This window comes from Vanellus vanellus (assembly GCF_965231255.1).
Source record: "Vanellus vanellus genome assembly, chromosome: 13".
Lineage (NCBI taxonomy): Eukaryota > Metazoa > Chordata > Aves > Charadriiformes > Charadriidae > Vanellus > Vanellus vanellus.
The window spans coordinates 3,498,046-3,516,210 of NC_138918.1; the positions used below are offsets into that span (position 1 = coordinate 3,498,046).

The 18,165-nt window shown below is 40.6% G+C and overlaps 1 protein-coding gene across 1 annotated transcript; it reads right to left on the minus strand.

Moving 5' to 3' along the window:
- Window positions 1–519: 519 nt before the first annotated feature.
- On the minus strand, window positions 520–17,799 carry PPP2CA (protein phosphatase 2 catalytic subunit alpha). Its single transcript, XM_082489671.1, has 7 exons — window positions 17,477–17,799; window positions 4,810–5,019; window positions 4,140–4,313; window positions 3,859–3,948; window positions 3,259–3,420; window positions 2,370–2,488; window positions 520–1,605 (listed from the first exon to the last, which is right to left on the minus strand). Exons 1-7 carry the CDS (start codon window positions 17,576–17,578, stop codon window positions 1,533–1,535), a joined length of 930 nt encoding a protein of 309 aa, XP_082345797.1. The 5' UTR covers window positions 17,579–17,799; the 3' UTR covers window positions 520–1,532.
- Window positions 17,800–18,165: the final 366 nt, after the last annotated feature.

An 18,165-nucleotide genomic window follows, 5' to 3' on the forward strand; every position in this document is an offset into this window, starting at 1 on the left:
AGCAAGAAAACCCCCAAAAGAACGTCTAGGACTAGGCCACCAGGGAAGCTGGGACATCTAAGGGAAATTACAGAAAATTTGCAGAAGCAAGCAGTTTAAAAAAAAACAAACAACAAAAATACACACACAACTGCAAAATCTACATTGTGCCCAAGGAATTTAAAGTCTCTTAAACAATATAAGTATTAAGAGTTCTCTATTAAATCAACAGCCAGGTACATCTTTTTAAGATATGCCAAATACCTTTCAAGCAAAAGCCTTAAGAAGGCTTAAAATCAGAATTTCTGTTTTGAACAAAATAATCAAATCAGGATTCAAGTTCTGAAGCAAATTAGTAGAAAGGAAATATTTTAACGAAGTTAACATAAACCACCACTATTTTTCAGAATGGAAGCTTGGGCAATACACGTAGTACTAAACTTCAAGTTATTTCCTTTAATATTTAGAAAACTGGTTTTATTCTTAGTTTTTCAGAAAATTATTTTAAGTATTAGCACCTACATTGTACGCAACTCAGACTTCGATTTACACTTGAAGGAAAGCCACACTCCATCAATTAAGTTATCCTATAGTCTTCCATTCTTGAATATTTCAGTAGAGCACCAAGAGGGAAAGAGAGCAACACGACAGTAATAAGCGAGCTCTGTTCTCAGCTACATGACATCAGCCACCAGGCACCTCCCTGGGACAGAACTCAAAAGGTCAGAGTTTTCCAGCACACTCCAATCATCTCAGTTTTAGTTATTTAAGGTGGAATTTTCTATGCAAGTTTATAAAACCCATCCAGCTACATGTTAAGTTTATTAAACCACAGTTGACCTGAGATGCAATTAGGATTTGACATTTTTCCATACTTAGTTCACAAGTTTATTATGAAAAACACTGCAGCTCTGTCCTGCAGTAACATTGTTTTACAGAAAAAAACAGTTCTGTTCAAAGTAATTCACTATCCTTGGACAATTACAAGGGACAATATGGTAGGGCAAAGAGTGGAAGAGGGAACTGAGTGCAGACAAAAAAAAAAAAAAAAAAATCAATACAATTAAATTAAACAGTATTCCCTGAAAATAAAACAAACAAACAGTTTCAGAACAAATATGAGGCCTTGGTACTTATTTTAAAAATGTTCTTTAAGCTTCAATGATTGTTTGCTGCTACCCTTATCTACAGTCATGCTGAATAAAGCTATAGCTAAATGGAAAGTTAAATGTATTCACGAGGTGTTAATGTCTACATCTTATTATTTGCAGTCTCTCAGAGAAAGCAAAAGTAACTACAAATAGCGCTATGCCAGAAACTGGTTTCTTGACCAACAATGTTGCTTCAGCATGCAATGAACTGGTTCATTCTAAAGTGGTCACAGTTGTTGACGACAAGAGGCTCTGTATTTGAATATGGCACGTCTTTTGGTCCATGTGAAAACAAGTTTGAATGTTAAATATTTTCTGACACTTTGGAGTTACTGTTGCTCTTCCCATTTTCTTTAGGTCAACATATGGTTCATGGCAATACTGTACAGGTCTAAAATCTCTTTACAGGAAGTAGTCTGGGGTGCGACGAGTAACATGCGGTTCACCTCTACGCGGTGCTGGATCAAACTGCAAACTGAAAAGTACAGATATTAATGAAACTAAAAGAGTTCAGTTTACTTTCAGGTATGTTTTATATGTGAATTAACAGTAGGGACGGTCTTAACACAGGTAAGTCCTTTTTACAACCATTTAAAGTCTTCTAGAACAAGTGTTCTACTTCTTCCACTCCTTTTAGTATGTATTTATAGTCACTGTGTTTTAAACTCCTCTTACGATTAATACTATGGGCTGGAGAGAAATGAATCTTAGCTTTAGTACTTATAAATTGGTCAAATATTAGTATACATTTAGAAAGTTCAAGTCTCCAGTAATTGTCAAAGTGGGCAGTTTACACAATGCTTCTGCCTCGTTTACTAATAAAGTTGCTGTTGAGGTTAGTTAACCAGAAACCTCATTAAAAAAAGGCTGACACCCTAACATCTGAAGGATTCCAAGATTCTACAAGTCTCTTGCCCTAGATAAGAGGGCATTACCTCAGACATGACAGAGTACTCCTACTCTCAAATCACACACCTCTATAGTATTTCATTAAACTCGTTCTACAAAAGTGAGGAGTCTCACTTTAATCTGACAGAAGAGACGTCAGCAACAGCAGCTCCAGATACGTGACTCTAAGACTTGAGTTGTGGCTAACCCAACAGTTCCACACTGTCTTCACCTCCCAAAAGCGTGTAAGGAAAAAACCCCACACCTTAACACAATAACTAAGTGGTATCTTGCTACAGCAACTATCTTACAATCACGGGCAATGTAAATCTTATTTTTAAACATACTTACAAGGAGTATTTTAGAGTATCATCAAGTTCCATAATTGCAGCCTGGTTGCCACAACGGTAACAATAGTTTGGAGCACTGAAAATTGTTACTACATTCCGATCATGGCACCAGTTGTACCCCTGGAGAGGAAAAAAATAGTTATGACAGCCAGGTTCATTTGTTGTACCCCACATAACCAACCTGACTACTAAATTGAATTTTCAATGCACAAAGCCCTAGGTGGCATTTGTAGTGTCATTTTAAGTAAGATTCAGGCTGTATCTTTATTTGTCGTCTTAGAGAAAAAGGAATTTTGGCCTTCATATGTTGCTTTTTACGAGTAGGCATGAGCTAAACATACTTTAAAAAAAAAATAAATCATCAAGAACTCCATTGAACTGATGTTAAAAAATTAAAACAGCAATTCTGAAGTACATGCTCTATTCCAAATCTTCAGCTGTGATCAACGAAACCAGAATCCAGACATACATTTAAAAATCTTAGCTGCCAGGGATAACTAGAGACTAAGAACAAAACCACGCATCCAAGGTAAAAAGGAAAATCTTTTTTTCAAGGCACACGTATTTGTGTGCATTTTCTTAGCAAGGAACTCAGTATTTATGGTTAAAAAAATTTACCTACACAGAAATGCAACATCCCATTTACTACCAAAGTCTGGTTTAGGACATGTAAATTGTCTGAAAAAAAGCCACAATAAAGATTAACCCACTATCAAATTGAGAAACTCCTTTAGTAGCACATGAATAATGTCAAAATAGAGCTTCCGGAAGACTCTCATCTGAATCATCAGATGTCACGGCAGCATATGCACATCTCTGACACGCAGAGTACAGTATTAATGCACCAACTACACAATCAGGAGTTTAAACACACAGGCTATCCTGCTTACCTCCATTACCAACTGATGAGCTCTTGAAACCAACGTAAGGCCATTAGCATGGTTAAAGGTTTCTGAAATATCCTGTCCAAACGTATAACCTGCACCTCGAGGAGAAATGCCCCAGCCACCACGATCATCTGGATCTGACCATAGCAAGTCACACATCGGACCCTGTAAGAGATGCAGAGGTGTTTCAGAAATGGAGGAGGGGGAAACAGCCCCACAAAAAACCTACACACACCCCACCCCTGCACAACTTTTTGCAGCACCTCCTTAATGCTTTAAATAAATGCCTATTAACTACAACAGCTAGTGCAGTTAACACTTGAAATACTATCAAGAAGTTAATCTGAATGAAGAACTTTCACAGAAGTAGGTCTCACTTCCGAGATCATTAAGTGGTTCCTGTTGAGATTCTAGGCACACTAAAATACACTTCTTTAAGGCACGAACATGCCCCTTCCCCTTCTAGTTTTTTGAAGGAAAAGTAAGACAGGCACTTTCATATTGCTAAGCTGTTTTGAATTTCATTTTTTGGCCTGTGTATTCAAATACCCAATATATGCTGAATCGTGAATCCCACAAGTTTAGAAAAGTATTTTTCAGTACCTCATGGGGAACCTCCTGCAAACGATCAAGTGCTCTGATGTGATCCAGTGTATCTATCGATGGGGAGAGGCCACCGTGTAGACAGAAAATCTGGAAGAGTTAGATAATGTGAAGTTTATCTCATTCATTTACATTAATTATAATCAGTGCAATTATAAAAGTATAAATGATTAGGAGAAAAATATGCAAGAGATTCTTTTAAAGCTGAGAGCTGATAGAATACAGCATTAATAGCTCCATTTACAACCAGTAACATTTAACTTTGTCAAATTTCAACGTACCTGGCCATCCACCAAGGCAGTTAGAGGCAGGTAATCAAAAAGGTCTGTAAAGTACTTCCAAACATTTGCATTTCCATATTTTCTTAAACATTCATCATAGAAACCATATACTTGTGTGATTTGCCTGCTTTCATGGTTCCCTCGAAGAATTGTGATACGTTCACGGTAACGGACCTAAACATAACAGTTTATTTTAGAGCCATCAAAATACGTATGTCTTCCCAGAGAAAAGAATTTGCACCCCTCACCCCCCATCATATGTCAATAAAGCAATAAAAACCAAGCTATTTTAAGATGAAGATTCAATTATAACCTTTGAGAAAAGAAGGGGTAATTAATTCAAACCTTCAGCTGCCATACTTTTGAGATTAATTACAAATTTTATTCATTTTTACTAGTGGAATTCACTACACCTGTACATTAAGTTGATCTCTCCAAGCAAATTCTTAAAGACTGCAACTTACCCAAGTAAAAAATAAACACAGCATTCATTTTAGAAAAAGTTCAGGCTTGCACCTGAATGTATTTTTGCAGAAGTATCTTAGAAAACTAAGACAGCCAACATTTCAGGTTTTGTACCTACAATACCAATGCAGTGCAAATCATTACAGATATTTACTCAGGATAGTAATTATTCATACAGAATTGTACAACTGAGAAGAAATGTTACCTTAAGAGCTACAAGCAATGTGACTGTTTCAACTGAATAATAGCCTCGGTCAACATAGTCCCCCATAAACAAATAGTTTGTGTCTGGTGATTTGCCTCCAATTCTGAAAAGTTCCATGAGGTCGTGAAATTGTCCATGGACATCTCCACAGACTGTGACTGGACATCGCACTTCTTGTACATTAGATTCTTTTGTCAGAATTTCTTTAGCCTATAAAACAAAAAACACAAATTGTGAGTCTGTCTACAGTCATTTTCATTCCAAGTATGCTTTACCACTTCCAGCTCTCTACTACCTGCTCTCTTTATGAACTCTTGTCCCTTTCTTGTCTGAAGCCCTTGAGGTATGAGTTTATCTTTACTTAAAGTAAGATTTTGCTTTACACAACCCTGTATTAGTAACAGGATTTGTTTTGGTGGGTTTTTCCCCCCTCCTTGAGGGGAGTATGTCAGAATTAATTTCCAGCATAAGAGAAACTTCAGACTTTGTTTTATGCTTCATGGAAGCATTTTTATAGAATGATCATCACTGCTGGAACTGAAGAAGTTTGCAAGTATTTGGAAAAATTCAATCTAAAAACCATGGCCTTGTCTTATCTCCAACCCTCCAAAAGCCTGAACTCAGACACGGCCAAAACTGAGACTCTCCCTTGGGGAGGTAAGCACGGCCATATCAGCTAGCAAAAGCACCCAGGGAGTTCCACAGTTCTGACGTCTTGCTTCAGAAAACTGTTTGCCACCCAGCTATACATACAGCTTTGAATGCAAAGGCAGAGAGAGTCCAACATGAAGCAGAAGCAAGAATGCAACTAACATCCAATGGTATCAGGCAACGGCAGAGCAGGTGGATTACCTGCACAAGCTTTCTGAACAAGCTTTGTGTTTAAGTACACATGAGTAACACTAGGTCATGTCCTAATAAACCAAAGTAAGGAAACATCTTTGTCATCGCCATTTTTGCCACAAAATGATGTACATAAAAGTTGCAGACAAAGGCAATTCATATGAAGAACAAGCTAAATATAGCATCCATCAGAAAGGTAATTTTGAAATAACACAAGAATTCCTTAATCGTACCATCACACTGCCAGTTGTTACAGTTTGTTCTCAGAACAGTCACCAAACACATGCCACAATAATTTTCTAAATCAAGAGGGTATTAGAAATATAAATAGTAACAAGTTTACAAGTTACCATCTACAAAGATTTCCATGCCTTTCAACCGCCAATGTTCCTATTCAAAAAGGATCTCTTTTTTATCTCATTACCAGAATGACAAAAGAATATTAAAAAAAAAAAAAGGTATTATATATTATAACCCAAGACTTGCAGAAACAGCACCAAATACCACCTATGCACACTGAACCCAAAATATTCTGAAGCATACACCAGTATAAGAGGAGACAGATGGAACAGCAACACCACATTCATTTTATGGTCACTTTTCCTAACTTCATCAAACCTAACCTGACAACTAAAGCTGCATACTCACTTTTGGGGTGTTTCTGCTAAGCAAAGGAGTATTTTTAGACACTAGAAAAAAAAAAAAATCATAACCTGAAAAGCATTAGATTTTAAAAGGTTAGGAACGAAACATTTGCAATTAAAATCTAAACAGTATATTAAATACTGGGTATTGACATCAGCCAAGCTGTTAAGAAACATGCTGCTGTGTCCAAGTTTCCACTCTATTCTTGAAGCCATTAGCTGGACAGTGACTGACACCCCAACCCCTAAAGTGGTCTCACTGTTCCTGCACATTGTCCAGGCTCGCCACCACAGTCACCACTTCAAACAAGAAAAGTGCCAGCAACACATAGGTTAATGAAATTCAAGATTTCATTCAACATTGGAAAGAAACGCAAAAATGCAGTCATGGTTAAGCACCCTGCACAACACAGAGTTTTAGATATTACAACATGAGCAACAACAGTTAAATCACTCTGCAGGCATATTTACATCAAAAGTCAACCTCATATGACAGTTTCCACTCATGCCGTGCCTAGTACTAAAGATAGGTCATTGCTGGCTTGTGGTAGATGCTAAAAGTGTAGATTTATTTTAAGATAGCCTGACTTAAGTTCATTTTAATGCAGTGACACTCACCGGATGTTTTGAAAGTATTTTAACAGTCTTAGCCTCTTCTAATACGCTATTACATTCAGAAGTATTAGCCATCTTAATTCTCCTTTTGACAGCGAAAGTTAAAGACACTTAGAGCCCTTCAGTATAAAAAACCCCTACTCTTTAATTAGAATGCTTTCTACTGCTGTATTTTCTTAACATACTGAAAGCACTGCACAAAGAATGCAGCATTCATTTTTCATCAAAGGTATGCAACGTTTATGCTGACTGAGATTAAAATGGCATAGTTCTCAGCAACAGAGTTGTTGCTTCCTCAGTTTTTGAAATATTAAATCGCTCAGAGATGCCTATGACCAAACACATAGATAAGTCAGACAGCTACTCTGATGGAAAAAGACTGTTCCAGGTCAACTTGCAAAACAGCAAACTATTTAAATCCTGCAGTGGAGGAATGCTGGTGCAGGGATTTCAGTATTTTCATGTTCTGAAACAAGTTTCATGATATACAGACTTACGAACTGCTTAATCCACTTACAGTCTTATGTCTCACAGCATTAACAGTGACATATACTGAAGAGCTTAAGCAGTATACTTGTCTCTACAAAAGGGCTTCAGCAGAGCTGAAAGTGGAAAAAAATAACACCCCAAAAACAAGCCACCAACAAGTGGTCCATCAACTGTACCCCAAATTTCCACATTAATTCCTATAAAAGTGTGAAGCAAAAATTGCTTTAATATACTGTAATGTAACAAAACCAGAAATTGGTAATTAGTACATGTAATCTTACAATTTCACAATTCAAGTTTCACAAAGGTAAGCTATCACTAATACTACTGACCCCGACTTTGTAGTGGGCCACACCTCATCCGGTTCCCTTCCTTCTTTATTGATCCTTTCCCCTACATCCACAATGACACTACTTGCTCAGCCACATCACCCAACTCCCTCCCTGTCCATCCCCATCCATCCTCCCCGGCACACTGGGCTTCCCACCAGCAGCTCTCCAACACCTCCTCACAGAGAGGAAGCTGCAGAGCATTTCAGCAGCCTTCAGTGCAAGGCAGAGTACGTCAAACTACCTGCCAAGGGAGAACTAGAGAAGAGACACACACCTGATTCCTTGTACTTCAAAAAACCCACTGACCTATTGCTAAGAAGGACAACCTTTGCAGCATTCTGACATCAACATTTTGAAACATCTAGGTTTCATTGTCTATCATGAGGATAAACAGTTATGCAATTCTCAAACAGATGTTTCTTGAACACTTATTAGTGCTTTTATTTCTTAGCCTTTTTTCAGTTCTTAACAATTCTTAATATTATGACAGCCCTGAACTTCTGTATGTCTTCAATCCTCCTAAGTACTCCACACCAGAGACACTAACTTGCGATGGTATTCTACAATTTAAAAGAGATGAAAAAAACTCAAGCAAAAACTTGATGCCTGCTACATTACAGTTACAGACCCTACCTCCAACTCAGCTTAACTGTTTTTTCAGCACTCTCAGATTTCAAAATCAAGTACAAATGGATACAGATGAAGACTGAAAAGAACCCATTACTTCAAATTGATAAATGCTAATTTTACAGCCAAGCACCAATAAAGTCTAATGCAGAAAAAAATATGTAGCTATAAGACACAGTGGCACAAGAAGAACTAAGTAAAATGCTGTCACCAACAACAATTGCTGAGATGGAAAGTCACATATTTTACTTAGAGCAATCTCAAAGTTGAAACAATAAGCACATATCAAATACACTTCAGCTTAGTCATAGTGACTGGAATTCGTTCCTACCCAATATTAAAATAGTGGCTCACTCAGCCATTTCACTGGAAAGAGGCAATTTGTACAGTTTCAAAATACCCAAAAGACAACAAGAATAAAACCCGATATTGGTTTAAATACACAAGAAAACAACAAATTTTCACTTTATTGTACAGCAAGTAGCACTGCATAAAAATACAACCTCATATTTAAGAATCAAAACCTTCCTGGACTGCTGCACATCCAGATGAACAGTAAAGCACTGTTTTGTTGCCTTTGTTTACAAAGCATATCTATACAAAACGCTGTTCTTAAAATAAAACAATCAAGCTTATCTTTGAAAGACAATGCAAGATCCAAGTGTAAACTCTGCATTTTATAATGAACAGTCAGGGTTAAGAATTTAAAAAATAAAAAAAAAAAAACCACACAAACATATGACCATTAGAGTTACTACTGTTTGATTTTCAGATCTTCACAGTTTTATTCAATGAGTTGCAGGGGTTGTATGTATGCAGAGGTATCCATTTCCCCTGTTTCCTGCATATATTTTTATCCTATATGGCACAAATTAAGGCTCAGAGTCAAGTGCCATAAAGGTTATAATCCACCCACACTCACTCTCTCTCAACACTACGCTGCAGACAAGTTGAGTTTCCCTCACGAGCAGAGTATATCATCAACCTTACCTCACAGAAGTCATTTCAAGTGGTCCGTTTCTGAAAAATCCTCCGAATTAATCTGTACCCAAACTCCTTTTTTCTTCCAGAACATACCAGTTATTTTTCAATTACTCCTACTCCTTCTTAGATCCCTACATCCTAGCAGGAGCTCTGACAGCTCAAACCAAGTATCTACCCTGAAAAACTCCGGGGCACATAAAAAAAAAAAAAGCAGTAAACATTTCTGTGCCTTTGTAGAATTGTAGAACAATGCTTGGAACTGCTGCACAGCAGCAAACCAGTGCTATAAAGCACTTACCAAAAGATTACCATTAACTCAGTAAAGGAAATACAACCATTATTTTAATTAGACAACACAGCTCCACAGTCACGGCTGCAGATGGTCATGTGTCATTCTTGGCAGACCAGAATTCACACCTGCAACCCACCATGCTGTCTAGTAAAGTGTGTGTTGAGAAGCATCCACCATAACCAAGGGGGGGGGGGGGGGGGGAAGGTATTTGTAGTTGTAGTTACCATAAAGATATTTTGATGAGATTGAAGACTTCAACCACACCCATAATTTCCTGTCGTCAAGATGCACAGGATGTGACTAAAGGCACAATGATCAGCTAATTGGGATGAATACTGGTTTTAGCTGGCCAAACATCATGGCCTGGAAGAGATTCCAGTTCCGGGCAAAGTCATCCATTACAGTCAGCAAGTTTTCTGCAGAGTTAATGCATTTGTTTCCTTCAATTTAAGGGTTTTTCCCCCACCCCTTACTTGCAGAGGAAAGAGAATGTGTTCAGACAAAAGACGGGCTCACCATTTTTAGAGAAAAAGTTATTTTCATTCAGTCTGACATTTTAAACAAAACTAGAGAAATGAGGCCTCCAATATCACCCTTCTGTGAAGAAGGTAGGACAGCAGTCAGATTACGTGAGACAAATGGGAACCCAATTTATGCTGAACTTCAGAATCCACTAAGGAGCGCAATGTGAATGTATAAGCAGGAATAAAATTAAAATACAAAGCTCTCCATTGACATTTAACTATTTAGTATTCCAGAGTAAGTAAAAACAGGATTACCATTCACACAGAAGAAGCCACAGCAGCAAAATACTCTTTTCCCAGGACTGAAACAGAAGATAACCAGTCTGCTTTCTCTTTGGTTTTATGACTAGTGCCTATACCTCTATTTCTAACCTCTTTCACTACCAACAATACTGAAAGCTTAGAACTCAGTGAAGCAAAACACAGCACGCCTGGTAAAGAGACACAGCTCCAGCTACACATTTGTAGCCCTTAGTTCGATTTTCCCTATTCCAAGAAAATTAACAAATGAACTCAAAAGTCTTATTTTAATTTAGAGTGCACAAAATGAAAGTATAGTAGCTTATGTATCAATGACTATTTGTCAGTGAACAAGAACAGGCAATTAACTAACCAAAAAAGCATACAATCCAATCAGCTTTGTATTTCACAACACAACACACAGCAAGGTGCCCTTTTTCACAGCTCCACAATTCAGCAACAACTGCTCCCTTCCTCTTTCAGCAATTCCTGCTTGGTTGGAAGAGAGTCCAGTTGAACACAAGACGTTAGCCAACCAAAAGATCAATCCTAATGCCAGTACTGCATATAAGATTAAATGAGACAACCACCTTCCTTTTTCTCCTGTAAATTCTAGTGCTCTGCAAGAAAGCATGCAGGCAGTAAATTTTTGCCAAATAACCCTCTTGTATTACAAAGCAATGCCTGACACCACTCACATCCTTAATAGTCCCCTCAACCTCAATTTGTATAAATTATTAGCAGTCTTACATACTCCACATAACTGAAATGAGTGTTCTTCCCCTCAGAGGCAGATTTGGGAGAAGGAAAGGGGAACTGCTACTTAATTATCAGTAGTTGACAAGACCAGATGGAAAATAAGGATAGGAAGGGGCTCCTCTGAAAAAACTCAATGTCATTATTTTGCTTCATTAGAAGGTCTTAGTGTCTTTAACTTTGAATTAAAAGAAAAATAGAGTCTAGAAAATTCTTTAAAAAAAAATATGGGAGTTCAAATAGCTCAGGAAATCCAGATGCCTTCCTCTCTACATGGCAGGTCCAAGAAACACAGCAACAGCATGAAGCTGACCACTTACACAGAGATGGTCTTCAGCCCCATCTGTAGGAACAAGCTGAATTCATTCTGCATCATTCAAGTTATTAGAAAAAGAAATAGGCTAACGCTACTCCCAAACCAATTGTGCCATGAAGCTGGACTTGCAGATAAACTCAAAAGGTTTTCAACTCTTTTGCTCAAACAACTTCAACCACAGGTAGGCACGGAGATGCACAGTGAGGTACAATCAGGATACAATCTGGAGGCTGGGGTAGGTATTTGTGTCAAACTCAAGAAATGTACTTCCAAACCACCTACCAAGCATCTAACACCTATATTGGAATGTATTTTTTTATATACCCAGCAGACACATTGTAGACCTGACTACTGAGCAGTTGAGCTCCAGTATTTATTCTTTAGCCAGGAATAAACTTTTTTTCCAGCTTAACGTGCTGCCTAAAGACAAAGAACAGAGGACAACAACTGTGTTACCGAATATAGGTGTAGTGTTTAAGGGTCCCTAAGCGAGAATGGAAATTCAATCACTGCTCCTGTGATTCCCTTCACACAGCCTTTCATACGAGGCCTCCTTAACTCCTGCCAGACACAGCCAGACAGGTTAGGTTGTTACACTGTTTAAGGCAACCTGGATGACTAACTGAAAATGGTTAGGGAGCAATCACAGAGCAGCACTGTCATCAGATCTGAGGAGGCAACAGCCTCACCACAGGTGGATTCAGAAGAGGACATCAATCCACAGCTTCATCCATGTCCTGCGCCTTGAATTGGTAGAACTCAAGTAGGAACTTGCTCTGACTTACGAGTGCTTACTTCTATTATCTTAAGCTATGCCCAAAATAACTTCTAAAACAACACAAAAATATCTTTCACTCCCATTTGATCACCACTAACTTTGTAATTAAAACCAAACAAAAAACACAAACAAAAAAAACCATGCCAGCAGAACTCAAGTTCACAGAATTTCCTAGAATTGAAAAAAATTAGAAAGCTGCTGATGCTACAAGAAGTGGCACATACAAGACTAAATTCTCATACACACATCAAAGTGTTATAAGTATAATCAGGACTAGGTGAGAAGGCTGGCAAGTTTGACACTTCAAATGTCTTTTGTGTAAGGAGACAATTTCCATTTTATATTACCAACCATTTAAAAAAAAAAAAAAACCACACACACACACACCACACAGAACACTGGGAGTGAAAGAATCTTTTTTTGTGGAAGTGTTCCAGAATAATCTAAACCACAGTTATTAAAGTGTCACAAAAAAAGCTTTTCACAATGCACCTGTAACTCTTCAGAGATGGAAGGTATAACTACACGCACCCAGCAATGGCTTGATCCCCTGGTATGTTCAACAAAGCAGCAGTAAAGGAGTCCTAAACCATCTTCTGGTTTCCCACAGCCCCTGGAACTACTAAAGAGGGCTCTCCCACCACTGGCAGTAGTTTAAAGGTTTCCTTATTAGTCAATCTAGAAGCCAATGCAGCAGCAAGGGGAAACTGAAATGCTGTGCCTTTCAGACATGCGTTCTTCTGCCAGGGGAAGGGGTAGAAGGACACAGAACTTGTCCAGTACACAGCCCACCACAGGGAAACTCTCACTAGCTAGGAGTTCTGTTGGGGCAGGTGTTTCAGTTGATTTACAGCAAGTTCAGATAGGAGCATTCATTTTTACAATCATCTTAGTCTGAAGAACAGTTATATGTGATGGTTACATGTAAAGACTGGGGAACACAAAAGCTAGCTAAGGGAAAAGCACTTACAAATGCATCTCTGGACAGTTTAAAACATTCACTTCTGGGCAAAAATAATCAGCTAAGAAAGGTAACTTCCCAACTGCAGAAGAGGCAGAGGGGAACACATGCCTGCCTCTGTCTGAAAAAGCAGCAGAGTAGACATCTCAGGCCAGTAATAGCTTAAAACCCAGGAGTGAGATTCACAAAACTTGCCAGTCTTCTGCATTAGAGGAACTGAACTTTGATCGCAGGGGAGGGGGTTAACCCCAAAGAAATCTCCATCAATAACATACTGCCCTCCCAGAACTAAGGCATTTAACATAAGCTGAATGAGTTCAATAAGCTCACACAGCTGCAGCGGGTACATGCAGGTTTGGTTAGTTCTCATCTGCAATCAATCTCAGAAAATCTAACTTGGAAGATCTGACGTTAAACACAGGTGGAAGTTCTGCAACAGGAAAAAGAATTAGAAAAAATACACCATTAATGAGGTACATACCAGAGAACAGTATGGCCCAGAAACATACTTACACTATGAAAATTAGCACTTGTGACAAATCAAAAAACAAATGTAACAGAGATCATTGTTACAGATCAAAAGCTGCAGGAGACAAGGCTCAAATTAAGGTTTCTCGGATGTCTTTACCAGTGTCAGCCTTTCACTTAGTGTAAAAAATTTTGGATAGTGGCACTGTCTATTCAGACATATTTTACTAGTAATTCAAGTACATGAGAAGAGAACCTTGAACACTCTACACAGCATATTTGACCAAATTGTCCTCTTTCTCTAAAAACTGGATGCCACATTCAAACTCACTCATTTACAGATTAGTATTTCCAGGGGAGAGACTCTGATACCTCTTCCTCCACCTGCACTAGATACCTTCTGAAATAGGCAACGGAGACTCCATACACAAATTCAACTCATTCCTTTCTGCATTTTTAGAGTGTCATCCCTGATGCAATGCACAACACCTCCATCTCCTGTCATAAAGGGCATTTATATACAACAGCAAGGAGACAAGACCACTTCCCTCTACCCTCGCAAATTACGGAAAAGAACAGTACTCCAAAACAGCATGCTTTCATTCAAAATGGTCAGTGGAAAAACCCTCACCTGGCAATAAAGGACTTCCTTTCTCCTCTGTTCACAGACAACAGCCAATAAACAATTCAGTGTTAACAGGACAAACACTGCTGATACGTAACAGTGACTGTATGGTGTACATTTTGACCACTTCTTCAAAATTTACTTATCAGATCCTTAAGCAAAGCACACACAATTGGTCACACACTGATGTAACATAAAATACACAGCACATACTAAGCCTAGAATAACTTAACTGCCACTCAGAGGTTCATATTTTTTCAAATCATCTGTGAAAGTATTATGTATTATTCATGGTTACAAATCATTCCTAGACTTCGAAGGCATTTCTGCCCAGCTACCACCACGGTAACCAGACACAGTGTAAGATGCACGAAGAAAGTAACTGGGATGCATGAATGGCCACACTTAATTATCATGTTTGTAAATAGCATGTTATGTTCTTTAGATATCAATACTGAAATACAAGAGAGCCCTTAGGCTTATTCTTATTAGACAGGCACCAGTCTGCACACATGAAGTCCCAGCAGATCAAGAAATACCAGTCAGGAAGATAATCCAATCAAACAGTGTCATGGGGGAAAAGCCTTCGCAAATTTATTTATTTATTTGTTTATTTTAACCAGTCCTAGCTACAATTTAATGTGGTGAAGAATGACAGTTTACACCTAGTAGGGTCTTTATCTGTCCTTTGGAACAGTAGCTCTATTTGACACAGTCCTTAACACGTTAAGCTATTTATGGAAAAATATAACCTTTGGGTGCGATTACGTAGTTACATTCATGAAACTACATAAGACTATCAAAACACGAAGCACAACTCAGCAAAGTTTCTGGTAGTCAGTGCTGGAAGCATGAAAACACGTTGAAGAGAATGCTGTCGCTCAGCAGGAGGGCACAGAATTCAACTAACACCCTGCTTTCACAACCATGGCTTCCCACTGGAGGGGGCAGAGACTACTTAATGGAAAACTCAGATTTCGGAAGCCTATTTCTAATTCCTTGCATCAGCAACCATGTAGAAATTTAACTACTCTTAGCAGGAAGTCCCAGTAAATCCACCTGTAGTTATCAGCAACAAATCACCTCTCCTTAACATAAACAGCCATATGGCTGTAGTCTGCAAAGTGCTGACCACAAACCAGCCAGAGACAGGGAATTTCAGCTCAAGCACAGTATCACACTACCGGGAGAAACACTACCTTTGGTCTGGAGCTTGCTCATATGCACCCAACTTGAGGCAATGAGAGGTTACCGATACATATTTTTTCAGGTAGAATTTTCTCACGCATTCTTGTGGTCTCTTGTCTCAAAACACAGCAGTTAGACACACAGTTTTCTGTGACCTTTCCTTTTATCTACAATTATTTGTGACCAACCTTACACATTTATCCAGAAATAGAGCTCATTTCCATTCTTCACTGGGAAAAAATGAAAATGTCATTTCTGCAACAAGGATAACTGGGACTACAGTATCTTCTGTAAGGAATTTCTAATGGTATGCCAACTCCTCACCTATCAAAAACTCCCAGCAAATTGAAAGCTTTTTGTGTATTCCTCGTGCTCCTGCAACTTACCATGCAACCTTACAAAACACCCACTCATGCGGTATTCAGGACCCTATACAAGCATCAGTTCATTTTATAGATGATGGCAAGCTGAATATTGGCCTCTCCAGCAAAGTAATACAAGGAAGAAGCGGGACCTCTCTATAATTAGAGAGGCGCATGAAAAATAGGAGGAGGTGACATTGCCACTCGCTTGCAGCACAATTTAAAATACACAAAATGTATCAAATGGTAACAATTTCAAATTGCTAGAATACTAGTCAACTAAAATTTGGACTCAAGGAAAAACCCAACTAGCCAAAAACACTGAAAGTTCTTAACAAGTTCATAGTCCTCGGGAAAAAATTTGTTTCCAAAACAACATGCTGTAGTATTTGAAGGCATGATGCCAAATTTTAAAAATTCTAATTACTTCTCGTGGCAGGTATGCGGGCTTCTTTAGAACCCGATAAGTCAATCACTTTTCATATTCCTTAATTTCCAGTTCCCAAACAGTACACAAATATTAATTCCTTCAGTCTAGAAATGTAGACATACATAAAACCTTCAGTAATCAAAAAACAAGCTCAGCTATTAATTTACATCCAGAATTAGAATCCAATTGGAAAATGAAGGTGGATACTACTAGAACAAAATTTTCCTCGAATTGCCAAAAGCCAATCTATCCTGGGCTGATTTTAAGACCTTTCTAAACTATACATGCCTCGATCGACACAGTACTCTAACATCCAAGTCTCAATATTTTCAATCCATCACCTAGAAAATTAATAGCTATATGGGATCTCTACTGTCTATTCTGTTAATTTCATGAAACCCAGAATCTTATTCAGAGAAACCAAAGCCCCAAAACTAATCTACCCTTCAATTAATTATAAATGCGTCTGTACTTATTTATATCATGAAAAAAAAAATCAAAGCTGTTACGTTCAAGCAGCAGCTCTTTACCCCGTGTAATTTACAGCTAATTACCATAAGCTTTTATTTTCGTTGGAACAACTTACACTTTTGGGACTGCTTTAAAATTTTAACCGTATCGTGACAGTATGTCGCGTCGATTCACTCCCGACCCTCCGCACCCGGCTCCCCCCGCCGAGCCGAGGCCGCCCGGGGGCAGCAGCGCCGAGCGGGGCCCGAGGAAGGCAAAGGGCCGGAGCCGGGGCCGGGGCCCCGCCGCCCGGCCGGGCCCTCCCTACCTCCCCCGGGATGGCGGCCTTGCTCGGGGGTCTCTCCCGAGAATCCCGGCAGCGGCGCCATTTTAGGAGGCGATGAAAAGGCGGGAGGCGGAGCCAGGCTCCCAGCGCAGCAGCCAGAGGGGCCGCGGCTCGCCCGGCTTCCCGGCCCGCTACCCCCCGCCGGCGGCTCAGGCTCTAGTCAGCCCCACGGAGCCGCCTGAAAGGCCCCGGCCCGCTCGCCCAGACGCCTCTTCCCGCGGCCCGCCCGCCTACCCGGCGGAGAGGCGCCTCCCCCGCCCGACAGCTCCCTTCCCCGGCCATTCGCCTTCCCGCCGAGCGGCCGCCCCAGCCCCGCGAGCTCCCCTCACCAAGGGCCGCCTCCCCACAGCGACCACCAGCCCCTCACCGCCGTCCCAGCCCTGCCGCCGCCCCTCACCTTCTCGCAGAGGCTCTTCACCTGCCCCTCAGAGAGCTGCTTGCACTCGTTGAGCTGCTCCACCCACTGGTCGAGCTCCTTGGTGAAGACCTTCTCCTCCATCCCGCTCTCCCCCTCCTCACCGCCTGCTGCTGCTGCTACTACTACTACTACTACTACTGCCGCACCAACCCCGGAAGCCCCCTACGATCCGCGCTCCCAACGACGGCGGCGGGTGCGGAGGCGGCCCGTAGCGCTGCGAGTCGGGCGGCCGGCGCGGCGCTCTCCGCTGCTGCAGCTCTGCCGCCCGCTCCCTCGCACCAGACCGTGTAATGGCCGCCGCTCCTGACGTCACCGCTTCAGCTCCCACGACAGGGAGGGGGAGGTGGATGCCATGGCAAGGAACGGCGCATGCGCCGCCTCTGGGCGGGGCCGCGCGTGCGCGCTGGTCCAGGCCGTGAGGGACCAGCCCGACCGGCAGGACAGCAGCGGCGGGACGGGGTTTTAGACGCGTCTGCGCCTGCGCGGTCCCGCGAGGCACAAAGCGGCGGTGGGGGGGCGCGCTGAGGAGGTTGCGCATGCGCTTTGCCAGTGAGGGGGCTGCTAGGAAGGGTCTTTCCTGCCCGTCCGCGCTGTGGCTGAGGTGCGGCGTCAGGTACCGCTCTCATCTGCCTCGGCAGTCCAGTGGGCCTGTGGTGCGTGTGACTAGC

Excerpts from the sequence above, each read along its gene's own strand:
- PPP2CA (XM_082489671.1), bottom strand. The coding sequence starts at position 17,578 with ATGGAGGAGAAGGTCTTCACCAAGGAGCTCGACCAGTGGGTGGAGCAG. Across the intron at positions 5,020-17,476 it reads TGAAGAGCCTCTGCGAGAAG|GCTAAAGAAATTCTGACAAA; the intron begins GTGAGGGGCGGC and ends TTTGTTTTATAG. Across the intron at positions 3,949-4,139 it reads CTGCCTTGGTGGATGGCCAG|ATTTTCTGTCTACACGGTGG; the intron begins GTACGTTGAAAT and ends TAACTCTTCCAG.